Below are 18,658 nucleotides of genomic sequence, written 5' to 3'. Positions count from 1 at the left end.
GACTAGTGGGATGATTAGGTCATACACTTTAATCTACTATACTTTAAACCATATATTGCCTCCTAACCAACCCTTCCTTAACTTTTAGACTAGTGGGATGATTAGGTCATATATTCTCATCACATTTCAAATATGACGCTTACATTCTATTACGTACTTTTTATAGGTAGTTATATATAGAGTATTTAATAAATAATTTGATAGTAGAAAAAACTTCACACTTTCAGTGTATTTAAGTGTAAATTTATAATATACTAATACAAATGGTTAGAAGTCTTAACTCAAGGCTTGTTTTCTTGTATAAATATAGCATTGGATCCCAGACTTCCATAAGCTTTTTTCATTTCTCTTTTATAACAAGTAAAGAGAGACTGGGGGAAGGAAACTGTGGTGTTAGAATCCATCTCCAAGCTCCCTAATACAGCAAGTAAATTAAGCCCTTTTTCCTTATTTTCTATATTTTCTTTCTTGAGAGTTCTGTTGTTTGATCTGTTGCATATATAGACGTTAGAAGTTCCAAAATCATAAGGGAACTCTGGCGTAATTGGTAAAGTTGTTGCTAATCGAGTTGTGGAAACAGCCTCTTACAGAAATGCATGGTAAGGCTGCGTACAATAGACCCTTGTGGTCCGGCCCTTTCCCGACTCCGCACAGGAGCTTAGTACACCGGGCTGCCGTTAGAAGTTCCAAAATCAAACTCTCTTCAGAAGGATCTTAGTTTAGACTGCATGCATGTCAGTCTACTAACATGCCAAACTCTCCATATTATTGCCATCTTTTGAGATGTACAATTATATATTTGTAAGCTTTGATAAGTATGAGCTGAAAAAGGTTAAAGTTATTTGATTCTATTGAAGAACCTGGCGAACTAAAGCATGTGATGTTATGCGCTTTCCATAATAAAAATGAACATTTTAGCAGAGCAAGTTAGAATCAAGATTCAGTTAACTGTTCCTTCTTCGTGAGAAAACACAGTGGTAAAGATTCATGAATTTATGAGCATTAATTAGCAGTTATTGTTCTACCTGAGATAAGAAAAGAAAAAAAAATCAAGAAACTGCATGTTAAAGTCTAAATAAAAGCAGTAATAGGGCAGCCCGGTACACTAAGTTCCTGCTATGCGTGGGGTCTAGGGAAGCACCGGACCATAAGGGTCTATTGTACGCATTCTTACCATGCATTTCTGCATATTAGACTGTTTGCACAGCTCGAACCTATGACCTCTTGGTCACGAGGCAACATTTAACTGAATAAAATATCAAGTGATGAGGATAGAGTGATGAAGTGCATTTAACTGAATAAAATATCAAGTGATGAGGATAGAAGTTGATGAAAAATTTAACATGGACTGCGGAAAAAATGGATGCTAGCTAGTTGGAGTATAGTTTTGTCTGCTTTATATTGATGAGATGATGCTTCTTCTTTTTCAATGGCAGATACAAATTTCCCCGAATTGAAGAGTGCGTGGCTGCAACCAATGTCGCGCTGCTTGTGGGAGGATGCCAGCATCATTGTCTTTCTTGGATTCCTAGGAATCTTACTGCTGGATTCACTACTATGCAAATGCAGAAAGAAGGTTATGACAGTTGATCAGAAGTACACTGTTGGAACAGAATTCCGTGTTTCCTACTCCTACATATTTAGCATTATTTGCACGACTGTGTTATCGAGCACTCATCTCATAATGCTCTTGATATTGCAAAAGAGAAATGGTGCTCACTGCCAATTCAAACTTCCAGTTCTTTCCTCTGAGATTCTGCAATCAACATCATGGGCAGTCTCATTTTTCGTGCTCTACAGAAGTCGGAGTAGGAAAATAAACAACTTTCCTTGGGTCCTTAGAATCTGGTGGATTTCCAGCTTCTTTATATATTTTGCTCGTGCGATTTTGGATGCCCATTTTGCCATCACTAGTGATGAACATCTAGGACTTGCAGACTATGTGGACATCATTGGTCTTATTGCATCTGCCTGTCTTCTCGGTATCTCAATCAGAGGGAAGACAGGCATAATTCTTGACATCTCGGACAGTACAACTGAGCCACTTTTAAATGGGAAGAATGAAAAGCATCCAGAAGACAAAAGGGACAGTACATATGGAAAAGCTAGTCTTCTCCAACTGATCACCTTTTCTTGGCTCAATCCACTATTTGAAGTTGGAATCAAGAAACCCCTTGATCAGGATGAAATCCCCGATATTGACTTCAGGGACTCTGCAAAATTTCTATCTGATTCCTTTGATGAAAGCCTGAAGTACGTAAAGGGAAGGAATGGAGCCACAAACCCATCTATATATAAGGCCATTTATGTATTTGCAAGGAAGAAAGCAGCAATCAACGCGCTCTTTGCAGTCATTAGTGCAGGATCATCTTATGTTGGTCCATACCTTATGAATGACTTTGTAATTTTCCTCAATGAAAAGGAACTTCGGGGGTTACAAAATGGCTATCTTTTAGCACTAGCTTTTTGTTGTGCAAAAATGGTTGAGACAACAACACAAAGGCAGTGGATGTTTGGAGCTCGGCAACTAAGCCTTCGGCTCAGAGCTGCTCTGATATCTCACATTTACCAAAAGGGCCTAGCTTTATCAAGTCAATCACACCAAAGCTACACGAGTGGAGAGATAATCAACTACATGAGCGTAGATGTCGAAAGGATTACGGATTTTATATGGCACCTTAACTCAATATGGATGTTACCCATCCAGATATCATTGGCAATCTATGTTTTACACATGAATCTAGGGAACGGGGCACTTGTGGCGCTAGGGGAAACCCTGATAGTGATGACCACCAACGTACCCCTGACAAGGATCCAAAAGGGATATCAAACTAAGATAATGGAATCCAAGGATGAAAGAATGAAATCTACTTCAGAGATTCTGCGAAATATGAAGACTATTAAACTTCAGGCATGGGATAGTTATTATCTCCATAAGTTGGAAATCTTAAGAAAGGTGGAACATAATTGGCTGTGGAAATCACTAAGATTGTCAGCCTTATCTGATTTTTTCTTCTGGGGATCACCTGCATTTATTTCTGTGGCAACCTTTTCCGGATGTGTTATGATGGGCATACCACTGACTGCAGGCAGGGTCTTATCTACATTGGCCACATTTCGGATGCTTCAAGATCCTATATTCAATTTGCCAGATTTGCTAAATGTCATAGCACGAGGAAAAGTTTCTGCTGATAGAGTTGCTTCCTACCTGCAGGAAGATGAGATTCAACCCGATGCAGTTGAATTTGTTCCTAAAGCTGAAACGCAATATGGGGTTGAGATAAAGAGTGGGAAATTCAGCTGGGACACAGAATCAGGAACTCCCCCAACCCTTGATGGAATAGAATTACAAGTTAAGAGGGGAATGAAGGTGGCAATTTGTGGCACTGTTGGATCAGGAAAGTCAAGCTTGCTCTCTTGTGTACTAGGAGAGATGCCAAAATTGTCGGGGAATGTGAAGATCAGCGGTGAAGTGGCATATGTTCCTCAGTCTCCTTGGATACTTACTGGAAATATCAAGGAGAATATTCTATTTGGAAAACCTTATGAGAGTGTTAAGTATGACAGAACAGTTGAAGCATGCGCGCTGAAAAAAGATTTTGAACTATTCCCTGCCGGTGATCTTACAGAAATTGGAGAAAGAGGGATAAATATGAGCGGAGGTCAGAAGCAAAGAATACAAATCGCTCGTGCAGCTTACCAAGATGCTGATATATATCTGCTCGATGACCCTTTCAGTGCCGTTGATGCTCACACAGGCACGCAGCTCTTTCAGGTGAGTAGTTAAGCATGTCTATCAAAGAACAATTCTGGGATTGGATTTTCAAAAACCTCACTATCCATCTAGTGTGAAGGTAATGTTATGGTACTTAAGTAGTACTATATTTATACATTTTCCACGTGGTGCAGGAGTGCTTGAGGGGGGTTCTCAAGGACAAGACCATACTTTATGTTACACACCAAGTTGAGTTTCTTCCTGCAGCAGATCTCATTCTGGTATGCAGGAAAATGGCACAAGTTTCAAAGTTTTCCATTGATGCACTTAATTAATGTCATTTAAGTAATAGAAAGCATCACCCTCACAAAACAATGATCTGCCTATACAGTGATTCTGTTGATGATTCAGACAGAAGAATTTTGAGAGCTTTTAGCATATACAAATGTTTACATGAACACATCAAGTGTATACATGTTGCACAGTTCCAAACAAGCTGGATTTTTTTTATACATTTCTAAATATTTGGAGGTTGCCTATTCAAGATAAACAATAATAGGGAGACTCTTATGGAAAATACTTCATGCTTCTTAAGATTTACAGAATTTTGACCAAAATTCAAGACTCTGAGTTGCAAATTTTTAATTCCAGAATCTAACTCCTTAATATCAACAGGTGATGCAAAATGGAAGAATTGCACAAGCTGGAACTTTTGAAGAACTACTGAAACAAAATATTGGATTTGAAGTTCTAGTTGGAGCACACAACCAGGCTTTAGAATCAATATTAACAGTTGAAAGCTCAAGTAGAATATCTGAAAAAGCAATTACTGGTAGTGAGATGGATACAGAGAGTAACATAATTACAGAAACTAAGCAGGATTCAGAACACAGTCTCTGTGTAGAGATACCAGAAAAGGATGGAAGACTTGTGCAGGATGAGGAGAGAGTCAAAGGAAGCATTGGAAAGGAAGTTTACTATTCTTACTTGACCTCTGTGAAAGGTGGTGCCTTTGTCCCAATAATTCTTATAGCGCAATCATCATTTCAAGTGCTTCAGATAGCCAGCAACTACTGGATGGCATCGGCATGTCCCACAGGTGATGATGTAGCACCAATAGCTGAGAAGATGAACTTCATACTTTTTGTTTATGTGCTTCTCGCTGTTGGAAGTTCCCTTTGCGTGCTAGTGCGGGCATCATTTGTGGCTATAACAGGCCTTCAAACAGCAGAAAAGCTCTTTAGCAACATGCTGCACAGCATCTTTCACGCTCCTATGTCATTCTTTGACTCTACTCCTACTGGAAGAATCTTAAACCGCGTAAGTAACTCAAAATTTGCTGATACGTTAGGACAGAAGATCGATCAGCTGTAGTGTACTTCCCTTAATCTGAATGAGGTGTGGATTTATCTAAGTATTCATACAGCATACGTACTAATAGCCGGGTAGTTTTGGTTATCCTGCATAGACACGAATATCTGAATTTATCCTCTCAACCAACTGTAACTCACAAGTTAATATGCAGAAAAATATCAGAATCAGATAATCAAGATAGTAACTTGACAAAAACACAGTAAAATGTCTAAAATCTTGCCATAACCTAGAGAACTTAAGGCTGAAATTCAGTTTAAAGCAATTATATTGGATCAATCACTGAAAAACATGTTATAACATGAACAGGCATCCACCGACCAAAGTGTTGTGGACTTGGAAATTGCACTCAAGTTGGGTTGGTGTGCCCTCTCCATTATTCAGCTTCTTGGGACAATTGCTGTCATGTCGCAGGTCGCATGGGAAGTATTTGTCCTCTTTATTCCAATAACAGCAGTTTATGTCTGGTACCAGGTAAGTAAGCTGTACATGTTTAGATTTCATATACTTATTAAACAAGAAGTTGGTAGCTTGTTTTGGGAAAAGTACTCTAGTGGTCAAGTTAGGGGAGGCTGGCGCAGTGATAAAACAAGCTCGCTGCTCTAATTTAGTCACCTTTCTAAAAGTTTTTCTTTACATGATAAATGAATACTAGCAAAATTTATCTAAAGATCAAGGATCAACACACTTTGTGTTTCTTAAGTTTCCAAAGATTTCCTTTTAAGATATATTATTGTTAAAAATGTCAGCAATACTACATACCAACCGCAAGGGAACTTGCTCGTTTATCTGGAGTTCAAAGAGCTCCAATCCTCCATCACTTTGCAGAATCACTGTCAGGAGCAGCAACAATTCGTGCTTTCAACCAAAAAGATCGCTTTGCTCATGCAAACCTTAGTCTCATAGATGGTCATTCAAGGCCATGGTTCCACAATATATCAGCACAAGAATGGCTATCTTTTAGACTGAATCAGCTTTCTACTTTTGTTTTTGCCTTCTTCCTTGTTCTGCTAGTCACACTCCCCGAAGGAATTATAAATCCAAGTAAGAATCAGAAATAACTTAGGCTTTTCTTTATGTTATTTAGAGCAGAAGTAGGAAACCAAGATGTCAAACGCATATTATTTACCATAGGAGGAAACTGATGTTGCTTTATTTTCTACAGGCATTGCAGGATTAGCAGTAACATACGGCATCTATTTGAACTATTCACAAGCTGCAGTAATATGGAATATTTGCGGTACTGAAAACAAAATGATATCAGTTGAAAGGATTCTCCAGTATTCAGACCTCGCCAGTGAAGCACCCCTCGTGATTGAAAATTGCAGACTATCAAGCACCTGGCCAGAAACTGGAACAATTTCCTTCCAAAATTTACAGGTAATGACAACAGTCACATGCCTTTAGATAAAACTAGACTCAGTTATGAGATTTGCTTCGATGCACGATATCTTTACTTCTTTTTTTAGCATGATTGGCTTAAAACTTGCACCATCTGATATTATTGCAATACCTATATCTGCAGATACGATATGCTGAACACCTCCCGTCTGTTTTGAAAAACATCACATGCACATTTCCAGGAAGTAAGAAAATTGGTGTTGTGGGCAGGACAGGAAGTGGTAAATCAACCCTCACTCAAGCCCTTTTCCGGATCGTAGAACCCAGAGAAGGAAGCATTATCATTGACAATATAGATATTTGCAAGATAGGTCTTCATGATTTGAGGTCAAGGCTTAGTATTATTCCTCAAGATCCAACAATGTTCGACGGAACAGTTAGAGGAAACCTAGATCCACTAGCACAGCACTCTGATACTGAAATCTGGGAGGTACTTATTGCACTGAACATTACACAAAAAATTATGCACAATCCATAATGATGCATGACGCTAGTACTCCGATTTTTGGGCTTTATTTCTAACAAAATAATTATGTAAAAGTGTGTCCACTTAAATCCACATATTGTCATATAAATCAACATCTTTGCATGGTAACAAGTCAAAAGAAAATGTATCTTGTTAACTCCTTTGATTGATCTTGTTCTTGTTTTGCAAAGTCTAAATTATTGGAATGTAAACTTTAACCAATTTCCATCATCCAGTCAAGGAAAAAGTTGAAATCAACTTAAGCATTAGTGATTTGGATATGAATAATGTACAGTGATCTTCTTTTCTCAGGCTCTGGACAAATGCCAACTTGGTGATATAATGCGTGCAAAGCCAGAAAAGCTAGAATCTTCAGGTCAGCCTATAAATTTCTTAATTAATACTCTTTCCATCCCAATTCATGTGACACTCTTTCCTTTTTGAGTCATTACCAAAAAGAATGACACCTTTCCTTATTTAGAAACAATTTATCTTTAGAATTTCCACTTTACTCTTAATGGATTGATTTACAGCCACACAAATATCTATAATTTGTTTTAGACTACAAGTATCAAACACCGCCAGGAGTAGTAATTTAAGCCACGGCCTTTTCTGATGAAAGCTATGGCGTATTTCCTTATTGAAAGCTACTAATGTGGTCAGTTTCACAGTGGCTGAAAACGGAGAAAACTGGAGTGTAGGTCAAAGGCAACTTTTCTGTCTCGGACGAGCCTTGCTAAAGAAAAGCAGCATTCTCATTCTAGATGAAGCAACAGCATCAGTTGATGCTGCAACTGATGCAGTGTTACAAAAGATCATCAGTCAAGAGTTCAGAAATCGAACAGTTATCACAATAGCACACAGGATCCATACAGTCATTAATAGCGATCTTGTCTTAGTCTTGAATGAAGGTAAGATTTTTAATGCATTTAAAGTCTTTATATCCTCTTGAATTGAATAAGCTGTCAATTTGTCGATCCTAACTGTGTGAATTCCTTCACTTGTCCTTGAACAGGAAGAATAGCTGAATATGATTCACCAGCAAAGCTATTGGAAAGAGAGGATTCTTTCTTCTCAAAACTGATAAAGGAGTATTTTATGAGATCCAAAAGTACGGCTTAGCAGAATTACAGACTCGATCTCGCTTCACACATTTCCAGAGGCAGCAGTAGAAGAAAGATATCATATTGGAGAGCTAAAAGTTTTATTAAAAACTGAAAAAGGTTTATATCACCCTCAGCAACAAACCTACTGCAGAGATCAACTAAGTGACTTGAAATGCTTTTGGTGCATTTTTATCACTAGTCATAGGGAGTTGGAAATTTTGTATGCTTATTTCAGTATGGTAAATAAAATTCTCCATCTTAGAGAACACTGAACACAAAATGAAGAATACATGTCCCTAACATTAAAATTCTGCAACATTTTTGTAGACCATGAAATACATTTGTTCTTGTAGTTACCAAAAAATTATGTTATCTAAGTTGCACTTCAAGAGAGGTTAAGTTGATGTCGCGAATAAAAACCTTCCCAAATTCCCACATGTAGTTTTCAGAGGGTAGCAAAGTTAAAAAAAGGGTCCGGGGAAGGGCCGCACCCTAAGGGGCGTGATGTAGGCAACCTACCCTCGTACAAGCATCAGTGGCTGATTACGTGACTAAAATCCATGACCTATAAGTCGCATACAACTTTACCATTACTCCAAAGCCCCTTTAGAGGCTAGCAAAGTTAACAAAAAAAAGTATAACTTCAATAAGCTGGCATATCAATATGTATCCTCAAATCAGAATAAAAGTTAACCGTTAACACAACAAACTAACACACCTGAAAAAAGAAACCTACCAGAAAAAAAATCTTAAATATGATGGAGGAAAAGATAAAGCCCAGAAATTTTCAACATTTAACAATTAGCATAATTCAAATAACAAGATACCTATATTATGGTTCTTCCATTGCTATGATAATACAACCACAGAACCATTAAGCATGAACCAATACAACAGAGATACAGACTTAAACTCTTATATAAATTTGCTTAGCCAAAGAATGTAAATGCATTTGATGATGTGGACCACTTGATAGGCCAAATGCTGGGCGTAGTAAAAAGCAATGAACCGAAGAAATTCGTGTTATATATCACAAATACAAGGATGAAAATTAAAATTAAAGTTTAATTACTGAATTACCCTTTTAAATAACCCAAATATCTTATTTAGATATCTAAAATTAATATTAAATAATATTTAAATAAAGAAAAGAAAATTTAATTTAAAGTGCCTCTTCTAAAAGTTGTGTTCTCTTTTATAGAGTAACTACAAATATTGTATCCCTTCTAAATTAATAAAACAACAAATTTATTTAAAGGGGGTGTCCTTCAAATAATTAGTCACTAATGTAACTACCGTTATTTTCTATTTGGTTTGGTTTCAATAGGTGCTACTGTTAAATTACCAAATTACCCTTTTTAAAATACCCTATTTATTAAAAAAATTAATTGAAGAGGTGTAATTTATTTTGAACCATCGCTACCGTTGGCTAAGTTTTTAAAGTAAAGAAACGAATTTTAACCAAATAATTACAACGTCTTATTTAAATTATAACCCAAAGAAGACTTGAGAGACAAGATTTTGGACACAAAAGCTCCAAACCAAATGAATTATCAGCAAGATTCTAGGTAATTACTCTTTCTTTTATTCTTGAAGAGAAACATATATAAATTTAAGATCAACTAACAAGATCTGTAAATGGTGCAAGACTCTAAGGTGTTCTCCTCGTGTTTACTTTTACATTAGTTTTAAAATTATACTAAGTGTAAGTACTTGATTTTTTAATAAATATGTTTAGTATTACTGAACGATATACATAAATAATTATGAAAAAAATAACTTAAATAAGATATTATTGCACAAACATTAATATATTATCTGATAAAGGTATGTAAAGATTTATTTTCGAGCTACAATTAATTTTTTTTTTTACATTTTTTGATTGTCAAATGACAATTATCCATGTTATAAAAAACTAAAACAAAAGAAAAATCAAGAGATTAAAAGAAGTAATATAATTATCAATTGAAACCTAGAAAGAGACACATATATCTATATCTATATATAGCTATATCTATATATATATATATATATAAAGGAGGGACAAAGAGTCATGACTTGACACCTCTCTTTGGCTTGGAAAGACATTCATCTTTTTTGTCAATTTTTTGCCTTTTTTGTTATTTTTCTACGCATTAAATATCTATATTTTTTACCAACAAAAAAATGTATTAGTTGCAACACTTCAGTTGCTGAAATATACAGTTAGAACTACTGGATTTAAATTATAGTGGCACGTGGTTGAACTGTCTTTTCCTATTCAAAATTTTACTTTAAAAAGCATTAAAGTCTCCACAAATTCTGATTATCTTTCTTCTTCCCTATAGTTAATGTTATTAAACTGTATTAATTGGTGCACAACTTTAAATACAGATAAAATATTCGTCAACACCATAAAACTGATATGGCAGTTATGATGAAAGTCGAAAACATTTGAAACACACAAGAAATAAACATATTCCAATCAACAGGAAGACACTACCCAATTAAGCTTTGGCTTTCGCTTTCAGTGGGGAATAAAAATCACGCCTTTGTTCTTCCGAAAATAAGAGGTTTCTGAATTTGGCTCAAAGGTATTTGGAGTTTGTTGGGTCATAGCCACATCAAGATTTTAGGCATTCATGTGTGTACGTTCTCTAATGGTATTTTATTATTAATGTATTTTTTGTGCCAATTTACTAATTGCAACAGTGAGTTATTATTAATGTATTTTTCTTAAGTTAGCAAGTTGTTGAAATCATATTACGAGTCTAAAATAATAAGGAGAGCTTTTTTTTTTTGTGTAAGCTTTAATGCCATCGTTATATATGTTTTCTTTAGTGCTTTTGGCTATTAATTTATTTTCTTTGAATGTTAGATATGCATAATTTTCTTGTGCCTAAGTTGCAACATTTTGTTAGCACCAAATACGTCCCTCTTCTCCTTCCATTTCTTATTTGTTGAAGAAGTATGGAATGATAAACATGGTGTCCCAACAGACTTCATCATCGTCTTATTCTGAATTTTGGTGGTAAATTTGACATTACTTGATCTCTCGAGATAGAGTAACTGTCAAAATTTTAGTTTGAAAGAGTTAACTAAGTATTTTGGTTGTTTTATCTGGCTTTATTTTATATTTAATGTGTTGTCTTTTCAGTTTTTGGTGTGTCTTATGCCTCTTCATTTTTATTAGTGTGTTTTCTGTCCATTTTAATTCCTTTTGATTTCTTCGTTATTTTCATTACTAGTTTACAATAATTGAGGGACCAAAAATGCGACTTTAAAAGAAAATTACGAAAAGGGTAGTTTAGTAATTTAGACTGTCACTACTTTAGGGTTCAAACTTCAAAGTGGTCATCTCATATAAATCTTTCCTATAGTCTTCTTCCCCTCGTTACCATTCACCAATAGCTGCGCTTCACATCTACATTCTTTGAGGTGACCCTTTTTTTTACCATCGCTAAATCTTGGCAAAAAGTTACCATCTTTATACTTCAAGATGCATTTTTACGTTTCTTTTTTCTTTTTGTTTTATGGGAAGTCGTAACTTAGATCTTTTACTCATTGCATAATATTATTTCTGGGATTTTCACACTTCGATTTATAGACACTGGTATTTTTTTTAAAATATATATATGCGTACTAAGGATGTAGCCCTTGTTAAAATTAGTAGTATTTGGCACCCAAATGTTGGATCAGGATATGCACGGTATATTTGGGATGAGGGTTTATGGAGTCTATTATTGATTCTATTTACCTGACTAAGTTCCGTGTTTTACTTTGAGAGGAACAGGTTGCAGATCTTTTGGTATACCATATTGCTCGAAAAATGTCAGGGTAAGTGGAATTTTATTAATTCCCTTAATTTTATTGTCAAATTATAGTTTACTTGATTCTAAATGTTCTTGTAGACACAAGTGAAAACTCAGAAGTGCACAACTTGATTTAAGTATTTGATCTGCTTTACGAGTAGTTTTTGCAACTTAGTGTGCAATTATTTTTGTGTGTGTATCAGAGTGCTATTTGAATTATTCTTTTAAGCTCAAATTAGGTCCTGTGTTTGCTTGGAGTCTTTTTAGGTTGGTTAGCAATTTGTATGTCAGTGTAGGATAAGTTTGTTGAGAATCTATAGTTTTAGGGAACCTATCAAGTCTTGATAATGACTTGAGACGGTCATCAGCTCTCGGGGAAATTCTTCTTGCATTCTCCTTTGCTCTCCTCCCTCATCTTCATCCTTCCATAGCATCTCTTTATCAGTTCCTTTCTTTATTTAACATGAATATCATGAGATCTCCCTCCAGCTTTTTATTAAGTAGATGTAAAACTTAAACAGCAAGTAGAAAGACTCACCACGAAGGCTTTGGTTTATATGGAGTGGCATTCCTTTCCTTGTTTCTGAAAATTGTACAATGAGCCATCGATAACAGTTCTCGACTAACAAGTAAAAAAATAGTTCTCAGCCAGAGGCTGATGTAGAGTACCGGTACCAGCTGAACCTGCTGAAATTGCAAGAAATAGTAGATAAGAACCTATAACTTTAAAAATATAATGGGTTCAATGCTAAAAGGCTTAAAGATTGAACCCATAAAATTTAAATTCTTGATCCACTACTGTTCTCAGCCTGTATCAGACATTGTTATATGTCATGTAAATATTTTAGTTTAGTCATAAATTTTGAAAATCAGCATATATTCTGAAACTTCAAGTCACGGGAGGTATCTTTATTCCCTGGCAAACCTTACATTGGACTTGGTATTCTAAGTTAAACTGTCTCCAAAGTTTCATGTAATGTAGCACTTAATGGATAGGGATATCCCTTCCAGCTTGCCTTTGCAGAAACTGGACATTTGTTTTTTTTTACTTTTCTTCCATTAGTCATGCCACATTGGAAAGTTATTAGTTGCTTAATCAATTTTGCTCTTTTAGTTTTTCGCTTCCTTTAACTTACCCATAAGGTTCTCTATTTAATACTCCCTTCGATTGTAGAGAGGTTGTTGCAGTTGCTGTTGCCGAGACTCCTGCTCCAGCACTTGGAGAGCCCATGGACATCATGACTGCTTTGCAGCTGGTGCTGAGGAAGTCTAAGGCTCATGGAGGCCTAGCTCGGGGACTTCATGAAGGTGCAAAGGTGATTGAGAAGCATGCTGCACAACTTTGTGTGTTAGCAGAGGACTGTGATCAGCCAGATTATGTCAAATTGGTCAAAGCACTCTGTGCTGATCACAATGTCAGTTTGATTACGGTGCCGAATGCAAAAACTCTTGGCGAATGGGCTGGTGTAAGTTTTACTTATGGTTGCTACTTGCTACTTTTTAGCTATAAGACTCTCAGTTTTACTGTCTACCACTGTTACCTTCTGATTTTGAAAATGACCTGGAATATGTATTGTTTTTACCTATTGATTGTCTAGTGGTAAGAGCGCAACGCGGACAAGTCTGTTAGGTGCATGCCATAGGTTCGAACCTTGCTGTGGACAAAATCTGTTATTTAGTGGAGAGGGGTAGGCTCTAGAATTTCTCGATCATTCAGAAAAAAAAACACTGGATTTATGGATTGTCATTTTTAAGGGAGTTGGCTGCACAGGAGAGATACAAATTAACTTCTTGACTCATCTCGATGTACATTTTCACGTGACATGTTAATTATTGGAGTATATAAACTTTCGGTCTTTTTTTTTGTGAACTTATTGTTGGGCTTTGTTTACAGTTGTGTAAGATTGATTCTGAAGGGAAAGCGAGGAAGGTGGTTGGCTGCGGCTGTGTTGTTGTGAAGGTATATCCATGAACTGCTGTGCATCATAATCTTTTTCTAGCATGTGTATAATTTGGTTCCATATCCTCCTATAATTGAAGGAAAAATGACTTGGACTAGATTTCTTTTTTTGCAAATGCTGAAATAAATAGAACCTGATATGTTGCCAAAAGAGATAAGGGGTTTCTCTATCTTATTCAATCTTCTGATAATTTTGCAGGATTATGGAGAAGAGACTGAGGGTCTGCATATTGTTCAGGAGTACGTGAAGTCCCATTAAATTGGTCGGGCATATAAAGATCTCTTGTTAACAGGACCTTTGCTTATGAAACCCTGTTCCCCTCCAAACCCCTTTCACCCTACCAAAACGATATCAGGAATACACTAGTTGTGTACCTGCACTTGTTTTGAAGTTTTTAAGACTAGGTAGAAACTCTTCAGCTGTTGTAGTGTCCTCCCAGTTTAGTTTTGTTTTCTCATCTGAAAATATAGCAGGTTGATTATCTAATTCTACTATGGCTAATTTGCTATGAAAAGTCAAACCTCTTGTAGGCTAACTTGATGGTGCAAGAATATGGTAGTAGAGCCCAAGAGGCAAGAGCGATCAATTTTGGAAATCTGACCTTTGAAATATATTTGGATAACGTAATATGTAATTACCACAACGAAGTGCAATATTGGCGGCAGAAGCGGAGCTAATATTTCAAGTTTATAGGTTCGGAATTCTAATTCTTTTAAGTTATTGGGTTCTAAATTAATAATTTATATATATTTAATAATTATTTTAGGACAAATACATAATTTGAATCAAAGCTACTAGGTTCATCCGAACCCGTAATAGGCACAGAGGCAGAGGCTCCGCATCTGACCGGAGGTTAAACAATCATCTTTGAAGGGAAGAGTTCTCCGGCTTGCTTGTTAGGGCAAAAAAGAGGCGGAGAGGCTCAGCCTCTGACCGGAGGTAACAATCATCTTTGAAGGGAAGAGTTCTCCGGTTTGAGGTAAGGCAAAAAAGAGATTCTCTAAGGGCTCGTCTGGTACAAAAAATAAGGGATAATTAATCTCGAAATTAAATTTGAAATGAGTTGATCCCACATTTGATTGAGATAAAATAACAGTATAACTATAACAACATATCCGGTGTATTCCCACAAGTAGGGTCGGGGAGCGTAAAGTGTACCCTGCCTTTAAAAGACATAGAGGCAAAATAGTTGTATAACTAATTATGAAATCAATTATACCATAATTTAGTATTATTTTTATCCCTATAAGAAGGTGGGATAACAATCCTGGGATAACTAATACCTATCTTTGGATTTACTTTATGTAGAAGCCTAGAGGCAAAAGAGTAGCTGTAAAAGTTTGAACTATGCTCCCTCCACTATAATTGGTACCCCTAATTTTCCTTAGAATAGAATGCAGTCGACGGATAATAACAAATACAACTGAAAGGTTTTGGAGTAATAGTAAGTTGGAAACAAACTGAATTTCTCATCATTAGAGATCGTTTGTCCAATAACCTCATGGTACGTACACCTTCAAGGAAGACAAATATACTTAGCAAGAGGACGGGGGCCAACAGCTGAAGTTCTTGCCACATTATCCCCAGCCGATAGAGCGGGAGCGGAAATAGAGAAAGGACAGATCGAAGGGAAAGTATAAATGGTGGTAGAGCCATTTTCAGGGCATTGTTTCTTGGCTGTAAGAAGGCAGACTACTGGTTCTTTCTGCAGAAGAATAATAATGTGATTCAAGCTCCTTAAGGCTAGCAGCTGCTTCCTCTCCAATTCTAGATAACATGCATTCTGTTTTCTCAACCTGTTCAGTAAATTCTTCTGTTCTCTGCTCCACATGATCATTTAGAGATGCAAATCCTGAAAATATAGCTGTTTGCTTCAACTCTGACACCAACTTAAGCAGTGTGTCAGCTGCTTGGACCTGTTGTTTACGCATCCAATACAATTACTATATGAGATAGAAAAAGGCATATAAGAATAGGAGAATCTGTTTTTGAAAGCAGCTTTGATTCAAGCATAAAGCAACAACAAACCCACTGTAATCCCACAAGTGGGGTCTGGGGAGGGTAGTGTGTACGCAATCTTACCCCTACCTTGTGCAGGTAGAGAGGCTATTTCCGATAGACCCCCGACTCAAGCCAACATAGTCGCAGCATTAAAGCAACAGAGACAGTAATGAAAGAGGAGCATAATTCAATAGATTAAAATCTATGCATCTTGGTGAATTTGGTCTTTGCATCAACTCAAAAAGGATAAAACCACATCAAGTCTTACTTGATGCAGAAACGTAGAGGAGAACAAGCTGTTCAATGATGATAGCTGACTAGCACTCACAAAAAATGCACCGAAGCTATGAGAATTGAGAAGAGACAGAGAGACTTTAACCTAAATTCTTTACTCAAAAGTGGAGATTCCGTTTAAAAAACACAAAGACCTAGGTTCTTTGCCAGTTTGAGAATTCTAAGTATATGTGGTATAACAAGAAGTGGATAATGAGTAAAACACCATAAATCACAGAACCATTTTAACATGGTGATGGCCTTTGTTTCCGCTGTTCAGCCATATTTCAATAAAAGAGCACCAAAAGATAAAGTTTTTGCAATATGTAAATTCAGGTCAGTAGGCCACTTTTCCTGCAATGAATATTGTCGATTTGCTAATACAAAGTGTATTCTTTTTATATGCACATTCACATGTAATTTGAGATGTACATCTCATTGAACATCAGAGCTATGTACAACTGAGAAGAAAAAATCCTCACCATTCGAGATGCACGCATCTCCATCATAAATGCTTCTTGCGAGTTTCTGACAGGTGGATCATTGACCTATTATAAGCAGTTGTCATCAAGTGAAAAACAAATGCATTAATCATCTGCAAGAAGATAAACAAATATATCTCCTAATTTCACTTTAACAGTTTGAATCTAGCATAATGGCATCTAGAGCCGCAATCTAACAAATAAGCAGCAAAAGAAGTGTTCAAGACGGAAATTGCTGTACACTTTTTTCCTTTTCTCCAATCCATACCATCTCAAAGGTTAACCCATTAATCGTTCACGAAGATCATATCTAAAAAAGAACAAATTTTAAAAATCATTTGACTTTTCTTCGGGCGAACATCTATTTAAGATTCTGCAAGGAAGTAATAATAAGAAAGGAAAGGATCAAATTTGCTACTGTACTATTCGAAAGAGAAACTTTGCCTTCCGTTAAACTTTTGGTCTAATATTATCCCTCCATTAGGAAAAAAGTCTTGTTTTTGCCTTTGTCCCCCGACGAACGGACTTGTACAAGTGTGAAATTCTAATGCTAAAAACTTAATTATTCTTCATTATTTCTAAATGTATCGAAGTCCAGGGTAGTAAAGGAAAGTGGGGTGCTATATTTCCAGGATTGAGATTCATATATATGTTAGTAATAGATTCTTGATCTATATCTTCCAATTTTGGGTGTGTGTATTCCAACCTGAGGTTAATTTTAGACCATGAGTATACAGTGATGGTACAGATTTTAGGCCATAAACTCAGAATATAAACAGTTGAAAAAACCTACACCCATTGTCACATTGGGATAATGGGCTATCTCTATTTGGTACCCCCGCTGGTTTAAAAATCTTGGATCTGTTTTTCAGTGTGTATACATGTGAAAAGGGAGAAGGTGAAGGAAATGGAGATATGTACCCGTGCAACGTTAACAAGGAAGCTAAAATTGTCAACAATATTGCCAATATCAGCATCCACTCTCTGAAGCAAGCTTTTCTGCTTTTGAGCTGCGGCCGCCGCCGCCGCGGCAGTAGGTCCGCCCCCTCCACCACTTCCACCACCAACCCCTCCTTTATTCATTCTCAAACCTAAGCTTTTTATCAAAAATTCGAAAAGGGTCATCAAGAATCTTAGCAATAAAAGTAACAGAGGAGTGAAAATAGAAAGAACAGAGATTTTACAGTGGATTTATACCTGCCCGAAGGTGGTGTTTAAAAATCAAACTCTTTTGTGCAAATTCTACTTAGTTTTTTCTTAATTCCTCTTTGTGGTGTATAGTGACGGACTGATGAAGAAGAGGGAAGCGAGTTTCGTGCTGGGTCTAATATTGTCACTCAAAGCGTGAGACTGACTTTAAGAAAACCATTTTAGGAAGCGGTCATGTACATGTATAATAGTCATTTGATTATTTTTTCAATATTTAGTACTTAAAAATCAACTAATATTTTACTTATTAAATTTTTTCTTATTTGGATCATGTAAAAATTCTTAATATTCAGGACTTTAAATTTAATATAAATTTTGTTTTATATAATATTTTTCCTTATTTGACCAACTTTTATGTCCTTATGCATGGACTTAATTTTTTTTGGAATTTAATACGTGGCACTTAAAATTTTTCATGTTCTTAGATTCTTTCCCCAAATATTACTTATAATAGAATACCTAAAAATTATTGGAAATCATCAATGCATGTTCTTTTTCGTTTTGACTTTTTACGAGTTAATTTTAATTCTAAGTATAAATTTCTATAAGTTTAAATTAACATGATAATATTAATTTTAAAAATAAATCGAGCTACAACCATACTATTTAATATTATAACTACAATTATTATTTTAATATTTTGATAAACTTATATATTTGGAACGTTAAAATAACTACAAAGTTTTTATTTTATTTTTACAAGAAGAGGTCCACTTAACTTACATATAATTTTAATGAACTTTGATTAAAAAAAAAAAAAAAACTTATATAATTAGGTTACAAAGAACAAATTCCATCACCATGCTTAAAAAGACATTAACTATCAAACAGAAAGGTTTTAATATTAGACTCCAACCCGAGAAAAGAAAAAAAGAAACAACG

The 18,658-nt window shown here is 35.8% G+C and overlaps 3 protein-coding genes across 5 annotated transcripts; 2 read left to right on the top strand and 1 right to left on the bottom strand.

The window, feature by feature from the left end:
• The first annotated feature begins 202 nt into the window (after positions 1-202).
• On the top strand, positions 203-8,396 carry LOC107771516 (putative ABC transporter C family member 15). The gene is made up of 11 exons (XM_016590896.2): positions 203-427; positions 1,437-3,775; positions 3,910-3,996; positions 4,391-5,035; positions 5,396-5,560; positions 5,836-6,130; positions 6,252-6,466; positions 6,612-6,917; positions 7,266-7,329; positions 7,625-7,864; positions 7,969-8,396. Exons 2-11 carry the CDS (start codon positions 1,478-1,480, stop codon positions 8,073-8,075), a joined length of 4,422 nt encoding a protein of 1,473 aa, XP_016446382.2. The 5' UTR covers positions 203-427; positions 1,437-1,477; the 3' UTR covers positions 8,076-8,396.
• Positions 8,397-11,366: 2,970 nt separating this feature from the next.
• On the top strand, positions 11,367-14,297 carry LOC107771517 (small ribosomal subunit protein eS12). 2 transcript variants are annotated; one of them, XM_016590898.2, is made up of 5 exons: positions 11,382-11,476; positions 11,832-11,875; positions 13,025-13,316; positions 13,745-13,810; positions 14,010-14,297. In XM_016590898.2, the coding sequence occupies exons 2-5, from the start codon at positions 11,868-11,870 to the stop codon at positions 14,067-14,069; spliced, it is 426 nt and encodes a 141-aa protein (XP_016446384.1). In that variant the 5' UTR covers positions 11,382-11,476; positions 11,832-11,867; the 3' UTR covers positions 14,070-14,297. The 2 variants fall into 2 exon arrangements, with proteins under 2 accessions (XP_016446385.1, XP_016446384.1); XM_016590899.2 differs by lacking the exon at positions 11,832-11,875 and having other exon boundaries at positions 11,367-11,476.
• An 853-nt stretch (positions 14,298-15,150) lies between these two features.
• On the bottom strand, positions 15,151-17,926 carry LOC107771518 (mediator of RNA polymerase II transcription subunit 22a). 2 transcript variants are annotated; one of them, XM_016590900.2, is made up of 4 exons: positions 17,765-17,926; positions 17,489-17,663; positions 16,568-16,633; positions 15,151-15,727 (listed from the first exon to the last, which is right to left on the bottom strand). In XM_016590900.2, the coding sequence occupies exons 2-4, from the start codon at positions 17,648-17,650 to the stop codon at positions 15,470-15,472; spliced, it is 486 nt and encodes a 161-aa protein (XP_016446386.1). In that variant the 5' UTR covers positions 17,651-17,663; positions 17,765-17,926; the 3' UTR covers positions 15,151-15,469. The 2 variants fall into 2 exon arrangements, with proteins under 2 accessions (XP_016446386.1, XP_016446387.1); XM_016590901.2 differs by having other exon boundaries at positions 17,489-17,658.
• Between the last annotated feature and the right edge of the window lie 732 nt (positions 17,927-18,658).

The sequence above is a fragment of the Nicotiana tabacum genome, unplaced genomic scaffold, assembly GCF_000715075.1.
Source record: "Nicotiana tabacum cultivar K326 unplaced genomic scaffold, ASM71507v2 Un00002, whole genome shotgun sequence".
Lineage (NCBI taxonomy): Eukaryota > Viridiplantae > Streptophyta > Magnoliopsida > Solanales > Solanaceae > Nicotiana > Nicotiana tabacum.
This window is presented reverse-complemented; position numbering and strand designations above follow the sequence as displayed.